This window comes from Sparus aurata, chromosome 12 (genome assembly GCF_900880675.1).
Source record: "Sparus aurata chromosome 12, fSpaAur1.1, whole genome shotgun sequence".
NCBI lineage: Eukaryota > Metazoa > Chordata > Actinopteri > Spariformes > Sparidae > Sparus > Sparus aurata.
The window spans coordinates 6,816,669-6,835,679 of record NC_044198.1 but is presented as its reverse complement, the minus strand read 5'-3'; the positions used below and the strand labels follow the sequence as shown (position 1 = coordinate 6,835,679).

General features: G+C 39.5%; 1 protein-coding gene across 2 annotated transcripts in view; it reads right to left on the bottom strand.

The window, feature by feature from the left end:
- The window catches only part of LOC115593330 (collagen alpha-1(I) chain), a 116,031-nt gene that overhangs the window by 39,608 nt on the left and 57,412 nt on the right, over positions 1-19,011 (bottom strand). For both annotated transcript variants that reach the window (XM_030436848.1, XM_030436849.1), the window contains 11 exons: positions 12,148-12,822; positions 9,452-9,496; positions 9,013-9,132; positions 7,091-7,129; positions 6,936-6,989; positions 6,753-6,806; positions 3,108-3,215; positions 2,943-2,996; positions 1,429-1,482; positions 1,195-1,239; positions 518-571 (listed from right to left, as the gene is read on the bottom strand). In XM_030436848.1, coding sequence (XP_030292708.1) covers positions 518-571; positions 1,195-1,239; positions 1,429-1,482; positions 2,943-2,996; positions 3,108-3,215; positions 6,753-6,806; positions 6,936-6,989; positions 7,091-7,129; positions 9,013-9,132; positions 9,452-9,496; positions 12,148-12,822 — 1,302 coding nt within the window. The remainder of the gene's footprint in view (positions 1-517; positions 572-1,194; positions 1,240-1,428; positions 1,483-2,942; positions 2,997-3,107; positions 3,216-6,752; positions 6,807-6,935; positions 6,990-7,090; positions 7,130-9,012; positions 9,133-9,451; positions 9,497-12,147; positions 12,823-19,011) is intronic.

The window sequence follows — 19,011 nt, the reverse complement described above, 5'->3', positions numbered from 1 at the left end:
AAAATGAAGACGCTTCAACAAAAAATGCAAACATGATGTGCAATTTTTGAAGCTAAAACACAAGAAAAAGGTCACAATAGTAGGATAGTTAGAAACGTGGCCAATATATCAATACAGGAGCAGATTTTTTTGTGGCGTGGTTTTCGTAAAAAACAGTACTTGTTTAACTTGCTATGGGATGATTATTTCATGAGTGATTTTTTTTTTTTGGTCTTTTTTAGATCACTTTTTGCCTTTTTGTGGGCAGTGACAGTGAATAGGGACATAGGAAACGGTGGAGAGAGAGAGGGGAATGACATGCAACAAAGGTCACTCGCCGAAAACCATCCTAACACCTTTTGCAACAAGCTTGCATTGTGAACATTCAGACATATGGCACTTCTCATGACTGAATTAAAAGGTTTGGTTAAAAATAATCAAATAACAATATAATGAAGTAGTAAAGCAGTACAAAACAGTAACATGATAAAAAGACAGAACTCCTCAACAAGCTTGAGAGCAATGGCACATCACTTACATCAGCCCCACAGGGCCCCTCTGGCCCAGGGCCACCTCGGATCCCCTGAGGCCCCTGCAAACAAGATTTAGGTATTCAATGTCAACTCAATAACAATACATCACTAAAATACACAGAAAACATTGTATTCAAAGGAAGGATTAATCAAACAGATTACTTCCTACTGGTCAGAGTGCCTGTGCTAATACCATGAGACAGAGATTCTGATTTCGAGCCAAGTGGAATCAAAGTAAACCCGAGAATAGAGCAAAGAGAAAGTGGGAGTCAGTGCCTCGCTACTTGGAACTCAAAGTTCAAAGAGGGACTGGATTAGGGATTAAAAAGGATTCAGAAGTGCATGTCTTTCTTTTACAAAAGCTGATTGTTTTTTTCCTCTCATTTTACACCAGTTGGATGTGTAAAAAACGTGTTACATGAGGACAGCTGTTAATTACTGTTATAAACTGATACCATTGTGTGCTGGCATCTTGTCCAACCACACATGTACATGTATGTGAAATGTTGTATATGATAATCTATCAACAGTTTAATGTCCCAGATAAGGGATAAATGCTTCTGTTTTATGAACCTCCTACTTTCTTTCCAAAGGCTATGAATGAAATTTAAATCATTACGGGAATTCTTGTTTTGTTGCATGTATAAACAGAAACCAAACAGGGAGGGTACAAGACACTTACTGGTGGTCCCACAGGTCCAGGTGGTCCTGGTACACCAGTTGAGCCCTAAACAAGGAAAAATCATAGTTCATATAGATCATTACTCTTTCATGAATTTTTCAAAAGAAGATGCCATAAGAGCTAAGGACAGTGTGGTCTGTCTGTTTTAAAGCAGTCCATGTTGTACATCATGTTGTGTAAGACTGTGTGTCAAGCATGCAAAAGAATTAGTAATTTAACTGCATGAATAAGTACCTTCTCACCAGGTTCGCCAATTTCCCCTCTTGGACCGTTGAGGCCAATGAGACCCTGGTGATGCAGAGAGGAAAGAAACATTTTCTACAGTGTAAAAGTAAATTCTTTTTCGTATTAGTCTGAATACATGAGTGTCAGATATGGACCTTAAATACCGTAACAGTTAATAACATTTCATAAACGGAAATAAAAAAAGTTAGCAACTAGCTAACTAGTACATTTAGTTGCATTTTAACAGGCAGACTTTTCCCTCCACAACTTGGTGGTGAACAAAAACAGAGTACACAGCGGAGGGAATGTAGAGGAGGGACTTTGCGTTAAAGTCATCAGGTGGCCAGAAACAGAACTCCAATTGCTTAAGTGGCTCTTTATCTGCTGTGTAATGTGTAAATAAGCAACTGTTTGATCACAAGCCTACCACATCAACAACCATATCAAAAACAGGTTACTGCATGATATACCATGAGATATATAACCTTTCTTTTAAAGGTAAATCTGCTCTGCCATGACAAACGAGATCGTAATGTGATGGAAATCAAACGTCAATAAAATTTTGGTGCTGACCAAAGTACTTTTCCTTTTTCTTTAATCAGATCCTGATTAACATCAAACAATCTGACAATTACACTATTTTATTTAGGCAGTGTACTGCTAGCTGCTTTTCTTTTGACCATATTTGACATTTGAGTATGGAAACCAAGTGTCATTTTGGAATCTGTACTAATACTCAAGAGTTGTAATCGCACCAAAAATACTTAAATAGGACAGTTGGTTGAAACTGCTTTGAATAACTGATTATGTGAAACTTATTTTCAAAAACAATGAATAAATGGTAGTCTAAGAAATTAATTGTTAAAATACCCCAGAAAGATGGTGTTCATGAGCTGTGGTTCGAACTACATGTAGTTACCATGCCTTCTTTGTCATGATTTAGTGTCTTCTTTTTCTCATGTTTTCTGCCCTCATGTTTCACGTCTTGCTTTTAAGTTCCTCTTGTGTGTTTTTCCCTCCTCACTCCACCGTTTCTTGATCCCCTTGTTAGCGTGTCTGTGTATATAGTCTTTGTTCTCCCTCAAGTCTTTGTTAGTTCATTCTGTCTTCCTCCATGTTACTCCGTCATCCTCCGTGTCCGTCTGCCTTCCCCCGTGATGCCACCGTGCTTCTCCAGTTTTTCCTTCAGTGTCTCCCTTTTAGTGTGTTTCTGGTTTGGTTTCTGTCCTTTGTACTTTGCTTCGGTTGCACTTTGTTTCAACCTTTTTGTTGCTGCCTGTGTTTTGTCCCCAGTACTCGTTTTGGTTTGTCTGTATTCCTCATTTTATGGATCATTCAGCTTTATTTAATTAAAGCCCGCCTCTTGTCTTCCCCAGTCCTGCCTCACATGTGTTGTTTGCATTTGGGTCCTCACCTCATTTGACAAAGCGTAACATTCTTGGTTCCAATTTCACAAACAGTAAAATGTAAATTGGACTGACTGATTTTCCAGACAAAAGCAGCTGTGCAGTTTCATTCCTTACCTCATCACCTTTTTCCCCTTTGGACCCTCGTTGTCCCCTGTATCCCCAAAGGCCCTGAAGTCAATCATGGACAAGATGGAAACATTTCATGATAAAAAGCTGTGTAAAATCATTTACCTTATACAAAAATAGTATGTGTAATATCTGTGTGTCTTTTGTGCCCACCTGTGATCCAGGGGCACCAGGTGATCCGGGCTGACCATCTTCTCCATTTTCCCCATCTCTCCCTGGTGGCCCTTCTCGTCCTGGAGGGCCCCTGTGACCCCGCTCACCCTATCAGACAACATGAATCATCACCGCTATAGATTCTGACTGCTTCTTTATTAATCTTTCAGTGAAAATGTATGACATCTTCACAAGATACTTACAAACGAAAAAGAAAACAAAAACTGAATCAAAAGTCAAACTTGCAAAAACCACATTATAAATCACAGGTTTATAATGTGAATACACTGACCCTCTCCACTACTCAACAGAGTCATTCATCACACTGAAGGCATCGACTGAATAACAACGCACTGTCTATGTGATTATGGACTGCAATAAATCTTACTGAAGACCGGTGGAAAACATGTTTATATATATTATCAGTGAATGACTAAAACACCTGTGTAGGCAGAGGGACCATGTTATGTTATGTAAGCTGGAGAGAAGGACAGATACAGATTTACACATGCAGAGAGTGGCACAACGATTGAGTTATGATTTTTAACCTTTATGCAATTAGGATGGTTTCGCTTGGAGCAAATAACTCTTTTACAGGAAAACCCTGCATCATGCTCACATATTTACACACAAACAATGATCACTTTTTATTATAATTGTTGGATTCATCATAAAAGGGCTCAAGGCTTTAGAGTACTAGTTGTATCCCACCAGCAGTCCTAAAATATTCAGATGGAGGGAATAGAAATAAATAGTTTGGACCTTTTTGTACATTGGTTGATCAAAATGCAATTGCAATTGATTGACTAGTTCTTCACTAATCACACCTGGAATCTGCCCGTACAAATACAATATAATCTTTTGGCCACTGAGCAGCTTCACTGGAGCACCTGGGGCTTCAGGGTCTAACTCCAGAGCACCTCTGTGTAAGTAATAAGGGACAAGCAATTGCCTTCACTATCTCACTTCCCTCTACCAGACTCATCCTGCTGGTATGGCCATCAAATTGGTGATTTCATAATTCAGTGGAGCATTGTCTTGACCAGTGGATTTCAACCCTCTCAATATGTGACCCCTTACAACAAAGCATCGACGATTTGCAGCCACTCATGACAGGTCATATAAATCTTCCAGTGTAGAACAGCTTGCCAAAGAATCACTTTTATCCCTGAGGTAGCAATGCTTGAGGGCATCCAGAGCCTCAGATTGGACACCACTTAGTCTGATTCTGGCAAATTATAACATGCATACATTCATATGGCATGCATACATCAGTGCCAAGAGACAATAAGGTGGCATCACTGGCAAGACCGCCTCCATCTGACTCTTCACGGACAAAAATGTGCTTTCATTCAAGAAGACTACACAATGACTACACAAGACTACACAAACGTACACAAACAGAACAGTAGATCTATATTCACTGCTGCACAGGATCTAAACACAGCAGACACCAAAGACTGTTGCACGGGCGCATGTTTCTAACTATCCCAAACCATAGTGTTTTGTTGTAAGCACTGACTCACTTTCCAGCTGAGACCTCACAGGGCAAACGACAACAGGCTCACAATTTCCATATGGTTACAGCGGATTTTCAGGACGCATGTTTATGTATTCTGAGATGGTTTCTGAAATGAATGTAACATGGTATTATTTACCTTTACAAGCTATTCACCCAAACAAATTCAGTCAAGAGGTTTTTATACAACTCTGCACTAAATGACATGGGAGAGAACGTGAAATTAAATAATGCCAGATATTTTGAGAAAAATGGCTCAACTGCAGCTCAGTATAATCAAATTCAGAATAAAATATGGAACTTTTTAAACGAGCAATAAAAATACTTTTATTGCTTATTCTCTCAATATGAGAATGATTACATCATAGGGAGTTTCTTGTGCAGAGGGTTTCCAAACACCCACTCCCTTTAACCACACTGACTCTGCTCCACCAACAATGTTATGCTTGATTTAACTTGACATTAAACTTTAAGACTCTGCTGGATCAAGTGGTGTGTCTATTTTTACAAACTTGTACAGTATGGAGAGCATTGTTCAATAAATGTGTAACTTTGATCAACATCCCAAAGTTTCCAATGAAGACATATATTTATTCCATATATTCCTTTCATTAAGGAGAAACGAACAAAACATTTTGAAAATATATCTTCAATGCTTTCATTTAATGTGTTGCTTTTATTCTGACTTAATGTACTTAACTTTATGCACCGTTTAGTTGTGTTACAATTTAAACAAACTCAAAAAGGGGAGAGTGTCTATGTAGCTTTATTCTGGCAGGAAAGTGCTGGCATGTTGCTTGGGAGTGCTGGGACGAAGCCCAGTGAAAACGATTATTTATTTCCATGACAATAATAGCATCACTTTTTGCTGTTAACTATTTGAATGTATTTGTTTGACATTGCTTTTTCACCAAGAACACAAACCTGAAAATGTTTGCCTTCAGACTTTGTATGGGTGGGCCTAATAATAGTGATGTCCCTGCTGCCACTGCCATATCCAACAGCTGTAGAGGATCTGTAGAGGACCTGGGTGTATGTTACCTATCATTGCCCAGTTAGGGCTGCACCTAATTTGCTTCATCGATTAATCTATTGATCATTTTTCAGATTAATCAATACATCTATCGATTATTTTTTTGATTAATCAAACTATTGTTTTTTTAATTACACAATCAAAATCACAACAAATTGACCCAAAATAACATTTTAAAACTTCCCAGTCTTCTGTGTAATCCTAATGTATATTATGTTTGGGTGGAGACAAAAAGAAACTAGTGTAGCAGTGACTACTAACCAGCATGCCTAACCTACTGTTGCAGAGGCATGACCAGTGATCATAAGCAGAGCAGGATGGGTCAGTAGAAGGACATGTTATTTAGTATTGATAAATACCACAGATAGAACACAACAGACATTTCTCTGTGTCGCATTAGGTCTCACTTTCACGTCTGTTTGGTCTTGTCCCCAGGTTTAAAACACAGCAATGATCTGCCTCATCCTGATTGTTTACTGATATCTTTAATCAGATGATAAAGACAACCAGTCACTAGTAAAACCAGCATGCCTGTAGCATAAAAACTTAGTAGCTTCGTCTTTCAGCAAATGGATCAATGCTTGTTCCCAAAACACCACACGAGGACAATGGAGTGACAGTCCCACACTGCCGCACTAACCTGCGTCGTTTTGACACACAGCCAGATCCAATTTGAAACCAGCTGCCAGGGATGCTTCCTCTTCAAGTACTCAAGCATGACGGTAGTACTGCTAACATCAGACACGTCAACACATATTACATAAATCGATATATTTATGTAATCCATGATATTGACACGTCGCACCAGCCCTAATCCCACTACCAGGCCTTTTTTTAGGCTAACCAAGGGGCAATTTGATCTACTGCTCCAGAAGGTTGGGGGTACTATCTCCAGAGAGCAACAGTGCATCTGTCCATGGTGACTTGCGTGACTTACTATTCAGCCATGATTGTTTGCCTGAAAAGGAGGGACAGTGAAAACACCAAACCTGGAGATTGCCCACCAAGGCTTCTTGGTGTAGCTGCACAAATAAGTCAGAACACTCAAAAAACATGAGTACAATGTTTTGTGAGTGATGGTTTTGGTGCTTACCATCTCCCCTGGCATGCCCGGTCGTCCCCGCTCCCCAGGTTCACCAGGTGGTCCCTGAGATAGGAGATCAAGGAAATATTTAACACCTTCACCACTTCAAAATGATTAAACTTAGAGAGATTGCTCTGTATGTTACATATTCTGGATCATCATACTTTAATTGTGAAGGGAGCCATTTCTAACCTGCATGCCGGGCCTGCCCATCTCTCCAGGCGGTCCTGCAGAGCCTTCTTTACTCTGCAAGCTCACAAAGAAGAAACCAGCCACAGGTCAACAGGAACTTATAAAACAACTAAATCACAACAAAGAAAGGATATTAATTGTCACAGCATACTTACAGGCCAACCGGCACGAAGTAACTGGTAGAAATTGGTTTGCTACAGGAAGAACAGAAACACACAAGTTAAAGATTCAAAACTATATAAATGGAAATACAAGGAGGAGATGAGTGATTCCAATCCTCATTGATGAACATGTAACTTAAAGTGAAATCCATCTGCTCCCAAACTCCACGGTCTCTGTAGTAAAAATCTATCTTTGCCTTATCACTGACCCTAATTCAGAATGAACGGTAGTAACTGAATGACCTCTACAGGTTGCCGATAGAGTTCAAAGTGCATACAGTAACAAATCGCCTTCACAAACTACTAACAGACTTCCATTTCTGCAGTCTTTTTTCAATTCCGAACTTGCAGTTCTCCATCATGCTGACATACTGATTGGTGTATTCTACAACATACAGCTGTGGCCACTGCAGAGAGACTAAACAGATGAGGATACAACATCAGCTTGCACGCACCATAACTACAGGGTCAAAGGTTTTACAGATAGTCTGTGGAGCTTATGGGTCTTTTACGACTTGTGGTAACTTATAATGAATTACTTAAGGGCTTAAGGAGAGACGAGGGATGAAAAATCATCTTGTCAACTGGAAAGATAATTAAAGGAATGCTAGGAAAAGTTCTTACCAAGATTATGATGAAAATAAACATAACCATTTCATCTTTATTTATTCAGAATTGAGATCAGTACAGAATGCTGCTGTGGGCAGGTGGGAACAGTTAGCTTTATTTAGCAGAGGGATAAACATCTTCTAAGAACTCGAAAAATGTCACTTCAGAATGTTGTATCTTGTCAATTGTGCATCTCACAGCCCACTTGTCTTTGGTCAGTATTCCAATGGTTATACTAACAGCTTCCTCAATATTAAAATCTGTTTATGTGTTAAGTGTGCAAGAGACACAATGTGAATGCAACAGTTTGGAGGTTGACTACACAAAGGGAAAGTCAGGTTTCTAAAGACCTGTTGTATTTTCTCTCATGTAAAAAAACTAAACAAAACAAAAGTGAGGGATTTCTATTACTCACTGAGAATGGTGAACTATTTTCAAGAAATTTACATAAAGGACTTACTGGAAGGGTCTTCATTGGAGTTTAACATAAAGCACAACCTATATATTTACAACAAGTCTAGCTTAATGTTTGTGAATTATCCAATGATAACTCAGCACATAAATTAAGCTTTACTTCAAACACAGAAATGAAAAGAAAATAAGTAGTAAGTAAGCAGTAAAAGCAACAGCTAAGTCGGAGTAACCAAAAAGAAGAGTATGAAAGACCTAAGTTGACATGCCTAAAAATATGTGAGTCCAAAGCCCACGGCATGAGCAGAGTTGCTAAAAGCACTTTAAATGTTATCATGCTAGACGGCTCACCAAAACTGCTCTACTGCTAATGTCCAGCGTGGATATTACCATTTTTTTTTACCATGTTTATCATCCTTTTTTAGCATGTTAGCTTGACAAAATTTGCTTTCATGTATTTATTTATTATTGGACTACTTTCATTTTTGTCCTTGCACTAGATGAAAACCTGGGATGACCACAGAGATTACAATTCATCCTAAGGGATTCATTCTGCAAATGCATGATTCCACTGCAGTTTGTCAGATACCAACCAACTGACAGGCCAGGCAACCTCCTCACAGGCTGGGATGGCAACCGCTAGAGCCATACCAACAGTGTGTTTCATTTAATAATCCAATCTGGCTTCTTATTCTTTCTTTTTCTTTTCAAATGAGCAACTTTTATGACCAGTATTTATGGGTATACATGTTCATATAATATCTGTACTGTTAAAATGTAATCAAGGATAGAGAAAATAAGATAAGGGAGATAAGAGAGAATCTGTTGCAGAACTTGCTGTAAACATTTCATTTAATAACCATTTGAGTTTGAGTAAAGTGTGTTTATCATCTCACCTGAAAGGCAGCCCATTCCTCTGCTGTGTTCTTCCACAGGTAGAAGGTAGGTAAACCTGCCGGCCCAGGAGGTCCTCGCTCCCCCTTTTTTCCTGAACTCCCTTCAGGGCCTGTCTTACCCTGAGAGAGAATAAAAGGAAGTGGTACATTATTGCAAGACCAATCAATTTATGTGAAATAATTGGTATCGTTGCCCAAATTGTTTGTCTAAAATTACATCATAGAAATTATTTGATTCAGCACTCGACACATGGACTTAATGGAGACAGGGACAGGAGTTTATAGCAGTAGGTATAAAAATGTTGACGGTGAAACTGAGCTTTATAATAAGATATAGCCTTGAATACCATCTCAGAGGTACACAGAACACTCAGACCCTGAAGTCGATCAATGTAACACATCATCTAAGGCTATTATGTCATAAACAAGCTTCTCTTACCTGATCACCTTTAAATCCAGTCAGGCCAGGCTCACCAGGACAGCCCTGTGAACACAGTAACAACCCTCAATAAAACAGCTCAAAAGACAAAAACACACAAAGAAAAAAGCACCCTTTATGATATAGAACTGTATATAGCAGTTACTTTAAAAAACACATGAGTAAACTATTGCTCAAATAATAAAACTGGTGTGTCAGTATTGATTATCTCAGTCATTTTAAACCTATGACTTAACTACTTCTCTTAAGGAGCAAAAAACTGACATGAGAAACAAGCAAAGTACTTGATCCCTGTAAAACCTCCTAGTTTGCTGCCTACTTAACTGCCACTTGAAAAGCAAAGGTGTCAATTTAGGGTCTTGTTCCTTACACTCTGGATGCCAATAAAACTTTGCAAATAAATGCAAATAAAATTGTATGGCTTAAAGCTTTGGGATGTATAGGAATTGTATTGTTAAGCTTATTGTGTTCTTTCAAGTGAAATTTTGGCAGATTTTACAATGGCATTTTGTTGCGTCCAATTCTTTATGGGATTTTATGTGATTCTAAGCTGTTTGTTTCAGCTAAAAGTTCATGTAGTTGTGCTGATGTTAGAGCACAACACAATTTCTTAGGTAAATGAGTAATACTACAAGACAAGATGCTCCGATAAACAAATATAGCAGACAAGGCACAGGCAAAGAAAACCCCCACACATCTGCTGATTCCATTATTTTCAACAGCAGGTCACCTGAAACTGTAATACTGCACTTGAGCAATGGTTGGTAGGAAAGCAAGGAAGCCGGCACTGAAGTTGTCATCCATTCATAAAGATTCTTTGTTGTCAGTTTAACTAATGGTCATGTACAGTTGATGAAGCAGATGCACTGATGCTTTTGCTACACAAAATGAAATAAACCTATAACAAAGATCTAGAACATAAACTCCTTGCTTGAGGCTTCTTGTAAAATAATACAAACATGTCAGGAAACAATATTTTTGGAGAGAAATACCATAGTAAAATTTGTACAAATGTACAAGTTATTTTAACACCTTAAACACGTTCTTTTTACTGGAAATTAAAAAAAGCTTTTTTTTCTGGGCCTATACTGGTTGTGATTATTAGTATCAAGGACACTGATAACTGAAATTTGGAACAGATATACATTTGCAGTAAAGATAAAAATCTTAAATCTTTAGAAAAATCAGTGACAGAATGTATTTATGAAGTTACATTTACTCTAGTACTTTACGAGAAATACAGTTTGTGGAATTTTCCTTTTTTTTGTATTTCCATTTCCTACTATTTTATACTTCTACTCATCTACATTAAAAAAAACAACATTTATTTGATAGGACAGACTAGAAAGTGAAACAAAATGGGGGAGAGAGTGGGTGGAGGCACGCAGCAAAGGGTCACAGGCCATCACCTGGGCCGCTGCTGAGGAGTGTGCCACAGGGAATGGGCCATCTGCTATACCAGGTGAACTATCAGGGTGTCTGTCCATTTGTTTTATAACTTAAATTATTAGTTACTTTGCAGATTCAGATTATTCAGTTTTGATAGGTTATTACTTGAGACATGTAACCAATCAGATAATGTTGTGGAGGGGACATGAGTGAGAACACAGACTGGAGACTACAGAGAGAGTATGCTGCCAAAAAAATGCCTTTTTAAATCAAATAACTTAATTAGCAAATACCAACACTGATAATGGGAAAAACTCTGATTATCAGCCCCCTTCATTTTCCTATATTGGACAAAATACTTAGATGCTAATGCTACAGGCGAACAAATACTACAAAAGGCTAAGCAAGCAAGACCTGAAATGCGGCACATGAGAGGAGAGGACAGTATTCCATGCCAACAGGACGTTTTCCTTTATGTTCCCTACAGCCGTCTACAATTACGGTAATCGTGCTGAGTGATCCTGTGGATTTTATGGCCGCATGACTCCAGAGATTGGCCCAGACATGACCATATGGACAGTCTGGTTCTGGTTCAGTCTGCCCTGCAGTCCTTGTGACAACCCACCTCTTTCACCAGGTAAACCTTACGATTGGATAGTACGAAATGGCTTTACTCCTTGGCACCAGTCAGATAACTTGGCAGCCACAGGTCAAGATTGTCACGTTGAGTAATGCTATGACAAACTGTTGAGCCTCCTGAGCCACATAGTTCCCTTAGAGCTCAGATTGCAGCATCAAAGACATGTAGATCAACATGTGTTTGAGCAGTGTAACCTTCCCTGATCATATTCAGATGGCAGCTGATTGAAAACAGCTCTAGTAAGTTGGAAAGCATTAGCAGATGTCACACACTTTCTACATTCATAAGGCTTGTCCTAACAATTTTAAATCTGCCCACAACAGATAGGTCTGATATGATACAGTAAAAATACTGTTAAATCAGTGGGAAACAAGCCTTGGCTTTAATTATCAATTAAAACACACACACACACACACACACACACACACACACACACGCACACACAAAGGCAATAATATAAACTAGATAGATATAGTACATAGTAAATAGTTTCTCCTAGAGAAACATACCGGGCAGACAATAATAAAGAGTACTTTGCTTTCTTTGCTGCTGAAAAAAATGCATTGATTACACTTGGATACATCCAAGTGTAATCAATGCATTGAGTATTTTATTTTTAAAGCATTGAGTATTTTTAAAGCAACAAGAAGACCATAAGCCCACTCACTTCCTGCCCTGGGGGACCCATTCGGCCAGGTGGTCCTCTCTGGAGCCGGTATGTTTTGCCATCTGAGCCCAGGACCAGGTGTCTGTCTCTGGACACAATGGTCACAACGCCAGGGCGCTCCTTCTCTGGTAGTTTACCATTGTGCTTGGCTCTATGATCAGTGGTTGCAGGTGGTGTTCCCTTTGCAGATGGACCAGAGATGATGACAACAGGTGTGGGTGAGACAGACCTGGACCATTCATCAGTTTCCTCCCATAATTTGTTGGCGTCTATGTCTATTCTGGGATCTGTAGGGATCTTTGGAATTACAGGAAGTACCACTACTGGCTTCTTGGTGGCACTTTCGATGTCCAGGTCAAGGATGTCATCAGATGGTTTTCTGGGGAACAGCGATGAAGTCCTCCCACCAGAGTCAGTATTTTTGTCTGTGGTAATGTTCTCCTCCAATAGTTTAGATGACAGTTCAGGCTTCCCCTTCTGGTTTCCCTTAAATCCATTTCTGGAGGGTTTCCACTGAGGGTTGACTTGTCTGCCATTTTGGAAGATTGGATCCAACAAGTCAGTGTCCTCGTCCACCACAAAGACATCCCCACGACCTACTGAACCTTTGGACCGACTGGATCCTGAAGGCAGTGTCCCGTCACCTCGAGAACTCCCTTGTCGCAGAAACATATTCTGTTGAGAGACAAAACAAGAGTTTGGGCTCATTCAAGAACAGCCTGTAATATATTTCAGATATTTCACATTTTTGGGAGGTTCCAATATCAAAACCACAACTGGAACTGCCTATGATACTACGGAAAATGCTGAAATCTAATGGTGAGTACACACGACTAATTCACATGTGAATATAAAAACCTTTTATCACAAAGAATAAAAAGTCATTATGCTAACAAGAAAATGTTATGTTATGACGCTAGGAAAACATCTAAACTTGGTCCATACAACCCTAAAAAGATATACACTGCTGTTGAAAACAGTCATTAACTTTTTCCAGACATCTTACATGATTTCGTCTGCCTTCAAGTTGATTACTTTCTCATCTTTTTCAGGATAGTTAGCCTTGACCCATCTACCATCCAAAACTCCTATCATTGCTGATTTTTGTCTAACTTATTTACAAAGCACTTGAATGTGCTCTAATATTACCTGATACCTGTTGGAGCCAAACCACTGTAAATATGTTTACAGTCAACAGCTACATTTTCTTCATTGCTGGAGCCTCTATAAGGTCTTTGATCTTCATTATTGTAGGTAGGTATAAAGTATCATATCCATATTTGTAACTGTGTTAGAGTCAGAGTCTCTGTCAGATAAATACAAATGACTTATTATGAAAACTATTTTATAATTGTTCTGACTGTAAATCAGTTTGGTAATGAAAATTAGCTGTCAAAATGTGAACTTCATGACCCATCAAGTCTCAGTCACCTACACAAACATAACAGAAATTTAAAGTTATGTGGTATCCAGTGGCGACAGCACAAACACTACAAAATGTGACAGCACAAACACTAACAGAATCAACATGTAAAACACCAAGCCTCGACATTTTTCCTTTGCTTGTCATACTGCATTACACACATACACACGCACACACACTCACACATGCGCGCGCATGCGCGCGCGCACACACACACACACACACAACCAACAAAACACATGAAAATGTTGGGCCTCAGGGAACTGTGCCACAGGGGGAGAGGCCTTTCAGGAAAATGGACAAAAGGGCTGTAAATTTTGTTTGATGACCCTAATGGGTTGAAATGGAGGGTACTAAAATGGAGCTGAGAGGCATATGGAGAGCAGGAAGACTGGAAGAAGCGAGTGAAGCAGGAGTGTACACACTCCCAATTGTTTTTTCAGAGTAGGGCAGAGTTGTACCTTTTGGATATATACAGGTGAAATTTTGGTTACATGTATGCTATGCAGCGTCAGAATAGCTAAAGTCATAACATAACAATTAGACAGTAATTGTTAACCTATTACCATACCTACTGCTTTCGAGAATACTTTGCCAAACTACCTTTAGATCAAGGAAATGAGAGGCCACATGCTAGTTAGCAAATCTTAGCATGATAACATTCTGAACTAAGATAGTTAACATGGCAAGCATTATGCCACTAGCATGTTTGCATCATCTTTCATGGCACACAAGACCCTCTCACAGCTGAAGAAGCAGGAAAGCACTGCTAGAGTCATGTTCTTTGACTTATCCATGGAGGTGCTATCAACACCATAAAGCACTGCCTTGTGGAGAAAAGTTTCTGTACCTCAACACTGTGTCCTAGACTACAGACTGCCTGTCCAGACGCGGCATCTCAGAGTAGATTGCAGTGTCTCTGAGGCTGTGATAAGCAACTCCATTGCATCTTAAGGAACTGTACTGGTGCCACTCCTCATCACTCTCTACACCTCAGACCTCAGCATTAACCATGGCTCTAGGAACCTTCTAGGAGTTTTCTGATGACTCCTTTATTGTATAATAAAGAAAAGTGTAAAGACCAAAGATTACCGATAGAGAGCTTTGTCATTGGTGCAACAACAATCACCTGAAGCTCAATAGCAGAAGGCAGATGCAATAGTTCATGCATTAACCTTCAAATGTTTATCATACCACTAATCATTAAGAGCTAAACAAAAGTTGCCATTGGAAGAGAGCCGGAGGTAGTTTAGGGTATGAAACATGAATACTAAAGTGATACTGCAAACATTTTATGATTTACAATTCTTTATTATTACTTGCTTTTGCTACAACAGCACTAAAATGAGCATGCTGTGATTGCATTATCAGAAATAATGACATGCCCAGACGTTGTCCATAAATTATCATTGGAACTTGAAATTCATCTGTCAAAACTGAAACATTAGAACAATAGTCAGTCTTGTCTGTATCTTTGGTGAAACACTACCCTTGGTGGAAGGTAGGCCTAGTATGACGAGGGCCAATGAAGGGCTCACATAGGCAAGAGACCAAACATGGTGCCCCTAGTGAGAACAAAGGCCCTTTCTATCTCTCTTATCCCAGGCCGCAAGCAGGCAGGCAGGCAGCCCTGGTTGATAAGCTGACACTAGATCTCCTCTGGTCAACACTGTTCCCTCAGCTTATCTACCTACCAGTCCGTCTGTGAGATTTCCCTATGTACACCAGCCCAGAGCATACTTAGTTGGAATACTATGATGCGTTGGCCAGTCAGTCAGGAGCCAAGAGCTTTCAGACACTCCTCAGCTAAGAAAGACATTAAATATACCAGTATTATATAATACTTTAGAGAAATCCTCTTCTGGTTCATTCTGGTACTTGTTTCAGGGTATACACATTTAAAAGTGAGCTGACAGCACTGGCCAGTTTAAGAAACTAACTATAGTTCAATGTCTTCTGTGGGTCTGGAGGAGCTTTTCAAACTGTGCAAAAAAGGGTAACTGGACTGCACGCATTTTAAGTTGACAAAATGCTTTACAATTTGCCTTTCATTTAACCCCATCATGCACCGATGGTGGCAGAGCGGCCATCTGGGGTGCTGGCTTGCCCATTGCAAGGAATTTTCAGTTCAGTGCTGAAGTGGACAGGAGAAGCCAGGGATCAAACTATCAACCCTGCGACCGATAATAACCCTGATGATGTCAATAGGGTTATTTTAGTTTGGCTTGAGACTTCAAAATGAAATGCAGGTTTTCTGTCAAATATCCGGAGCACAGTGTTTTAAAGATGAAGGCATTTAAAAGGTATGGAAGGTCTAAAGAAAGTCACTAATCAGATCAACAGGCCACATGACCGTGTAGGAAAGCGCTACCAGATGATACACTCAACCGCCTGCCAAGTCAGTCGAGAGAAGAAAATCCTTCAGTGCTGTTCTTCACGCTTCCTTCAATGAAATATACTCTCCAGTTCTGATATAACAGATACTATGATATGGGGCTGCAGCTATAAAATATTTTTAGATTTGAGTATTCTACCGATTATCCCATCGATTAATCTAATAAAAAACTGACAGGTCTGTTAAAAAGACCAAGCTACTGGCTTTTATTCCTGAAAAAAAACCATACAGGCATACAGGTATTTATTCCAACTATTCCTAACACTGCGAGTAAAGGTGTGCGTTTGTTTATGTGTGCACCTGTGCGTGAGGGAGAGAGACAGGCTATCACTCTCTTGCAATTGAAAACAAATTACTTTCCACATCTTAACATGATATCCAGTCATACCGACATCAGGCTACAGCCTCTACAAATACCATACGCACTAATTAGTGATGGAGAGCTACGTTAAATTAGCTAACATCAATGTTTGCGTAAGATTGTGTCGGTGACGCTTGGTGAGCTGGTGTTAACAACTGGATGCTTTCGGTTCAGATGTTGAATGATTGTTGATGCACTGTTGTGGTACGCCAGTTCTGCTTTGCAGTAGACACGTTACACGTTGTTATCTTCTTTTTAAGTGGGAAATGATCTCAAACTTTGGATATTCTCTGACTTTTACGGACGGCTCCTCGGCTCTCCGCCATCGCGCCAACTCAATTCTGAATGTGGTGGTGTGTGTCCGCAATAACTGTCCGTGTGGAAAAATGATCCTGACATTACGCAGGTGATAGGAATTAAATGAAGCCTCGAGGCAGAGGTTTTGCTTCGACCATTTTTTGTAATCGAATTATTCGAGTTACTGGAGTAATCGTTGCAGCTCTACTATGAAACCACTTGAACAAACTTACAGCATGTTTGTCAACCTCTTGAGGAGCTTCCATTTGATAATAACTGCAGTGATTAATCAGCTTATTTCAAAAGCACGTCAACATGGTGTCTTGAGTGATATTCATTTGATTTCGAGGGTCAAGAATGTGACCTCATATCGATCGATATCCGACTTACAACAGCGATTGTGACACCCCTAGAATAGACATTACTCTTTTTCAGAGTCAAGTTATCGACCTGCATCAAGCAAAGGAAATAACTACGCAAATTCCTGAAACAACTAAAATTGTGTTAAGAACTGTCCAATGCATTGTTAAACCTTGAAGGACAGTGATGAAACATAAACTTTGAGGAAGAAATGTATGATCCTGATTGGGGATCGGTATAATCTACCGCAGAAGATAGAGCTATGTTTAATTGTGAAAGTAAGAGCATTTCCACATGAAGAATGCAAAGACAACTCAAGGGATTGGGACTTTACAACTGCGCAGCCTTAACAAAACCACTTATCAGAGATGCTAATTAGAAAAAAAAGGCTTCAATTTGCTAGGGAGCATAAAGTTTGGACGCTGGACCAATGGAAAAAGGTCATGTGGTCTGATGAGTCCAAATGTAGTCTGTTCCAGAGTGATGGACGCATCAGGGTAAGAGGAGAGGCAGAAAAAGTGATCCAACATCATGCCTAGTGTCTGCCTTACAAGCCTTTGGGGGCAGTGTTATGATCTGGGTTTGCTTAAGTTGGTCAGATCAAAGTGACCTGAATAAACGGAATGATTAGGTTTGTTCATCAATGGATTTTTTTTTTATTCTCTGATGGCATGGGCATATTTCAAAAAGACAATGCCACCATTCATCTGGCTCAATCTATTAAAGAGTGATTCAGGGAGCATGAGGCATCCTTTTCAAACATGGATTGCCCACCACAGAGTCCAGACCTTAATCCCACTGAGAATCTTTGGGATGTGCTGGAGAAGACTTTATACAGCGGCCTGACTCCCCATCCTCAATACAAGATCTTGGCAAAAAAACAATACAAATCTCGATGGAAATAAATGTTGTGAGGTTGCATAAGCTCAAATCAAAATGATGCCACAGCGAATGTGTGCCGCAATCAAAGCTAAAGGCAGTCTAACCAAATATTACTGTGACTTTGTTTTGGGCCGGGCAGTGTATCTGATAAATCATTCAGTATCCTTATCATGATGTTAGTGTATGACTACATGATACCTGTGACATCCTGTAAATGGGGTCTGAAAGATTTTAAATGGGGGGGAAATGGGGGCCACTCCATGAGCTGTCATCAGCATGAAAAACTGTGTCAAGAATCAATATTTTTGTAACAGTGGCATCAAACTGAACAATTGAAAGCTCCATAAGGTTAAAATAAATGAAAAAATACATTCAACAACTTTCAAGATACTCTGGATCCCTGTAGACTCTGGATAGCATGTATGTGAGTAGTTATCCTGTCAAACAATTGTCTATTAATTTGAGAAATAATTTCTTTCAACCTTTGTATTATGTGCCAAGACAACAGTTACACTCTGTACACTCGGCTCTGTAGTAGCAGGCCGAAACATGCAAGGACGCTGTGCATATTTAATGTGTTTGTTCAGACCTTTGTATCCTAACAACACACAGTCTGAACAGAAGCACAGCATAAGTGTGGCCCACCCAAATCTATAGGTGAACAAATGACAGTCATGGTATCAAGTGGCTCAGTCTGTGCCAGTACAAAGTGCCTCAAGCTGTTAAACAGATAATTTTACAGGCTCAATAATGCCTCTCTTTTGCTTTGCTTTATTTCTTAAACTGAAAGTTGTCATTGTCGCACTTGTCAGTTTTCAAGCCATCTGGCTACTGAGACCCAATTTATAATGTAATGTATTATGTACATTGTCCTCCTAATTCATACGGCCAACATAGTGCAGACATATAAATTTGCAAACATTTTTCTTGGGTTGCTATTCATGGTTCCTTGGTTCCAAAGAAAATCTTATTGCTACATCATAATGATGATGACAACAATGTGCTTTAAACAGTGTGTGGCAGCAGTTTGTCATCTCTTTTTCATCATGACAATGCCCCTGTGCACAAAGTCATGTCCACAAAAAAGCAGCATTCCCAGTTTGACCCTCACCTCAACCCCATCCATCATCTTTGGGATATAGTGGA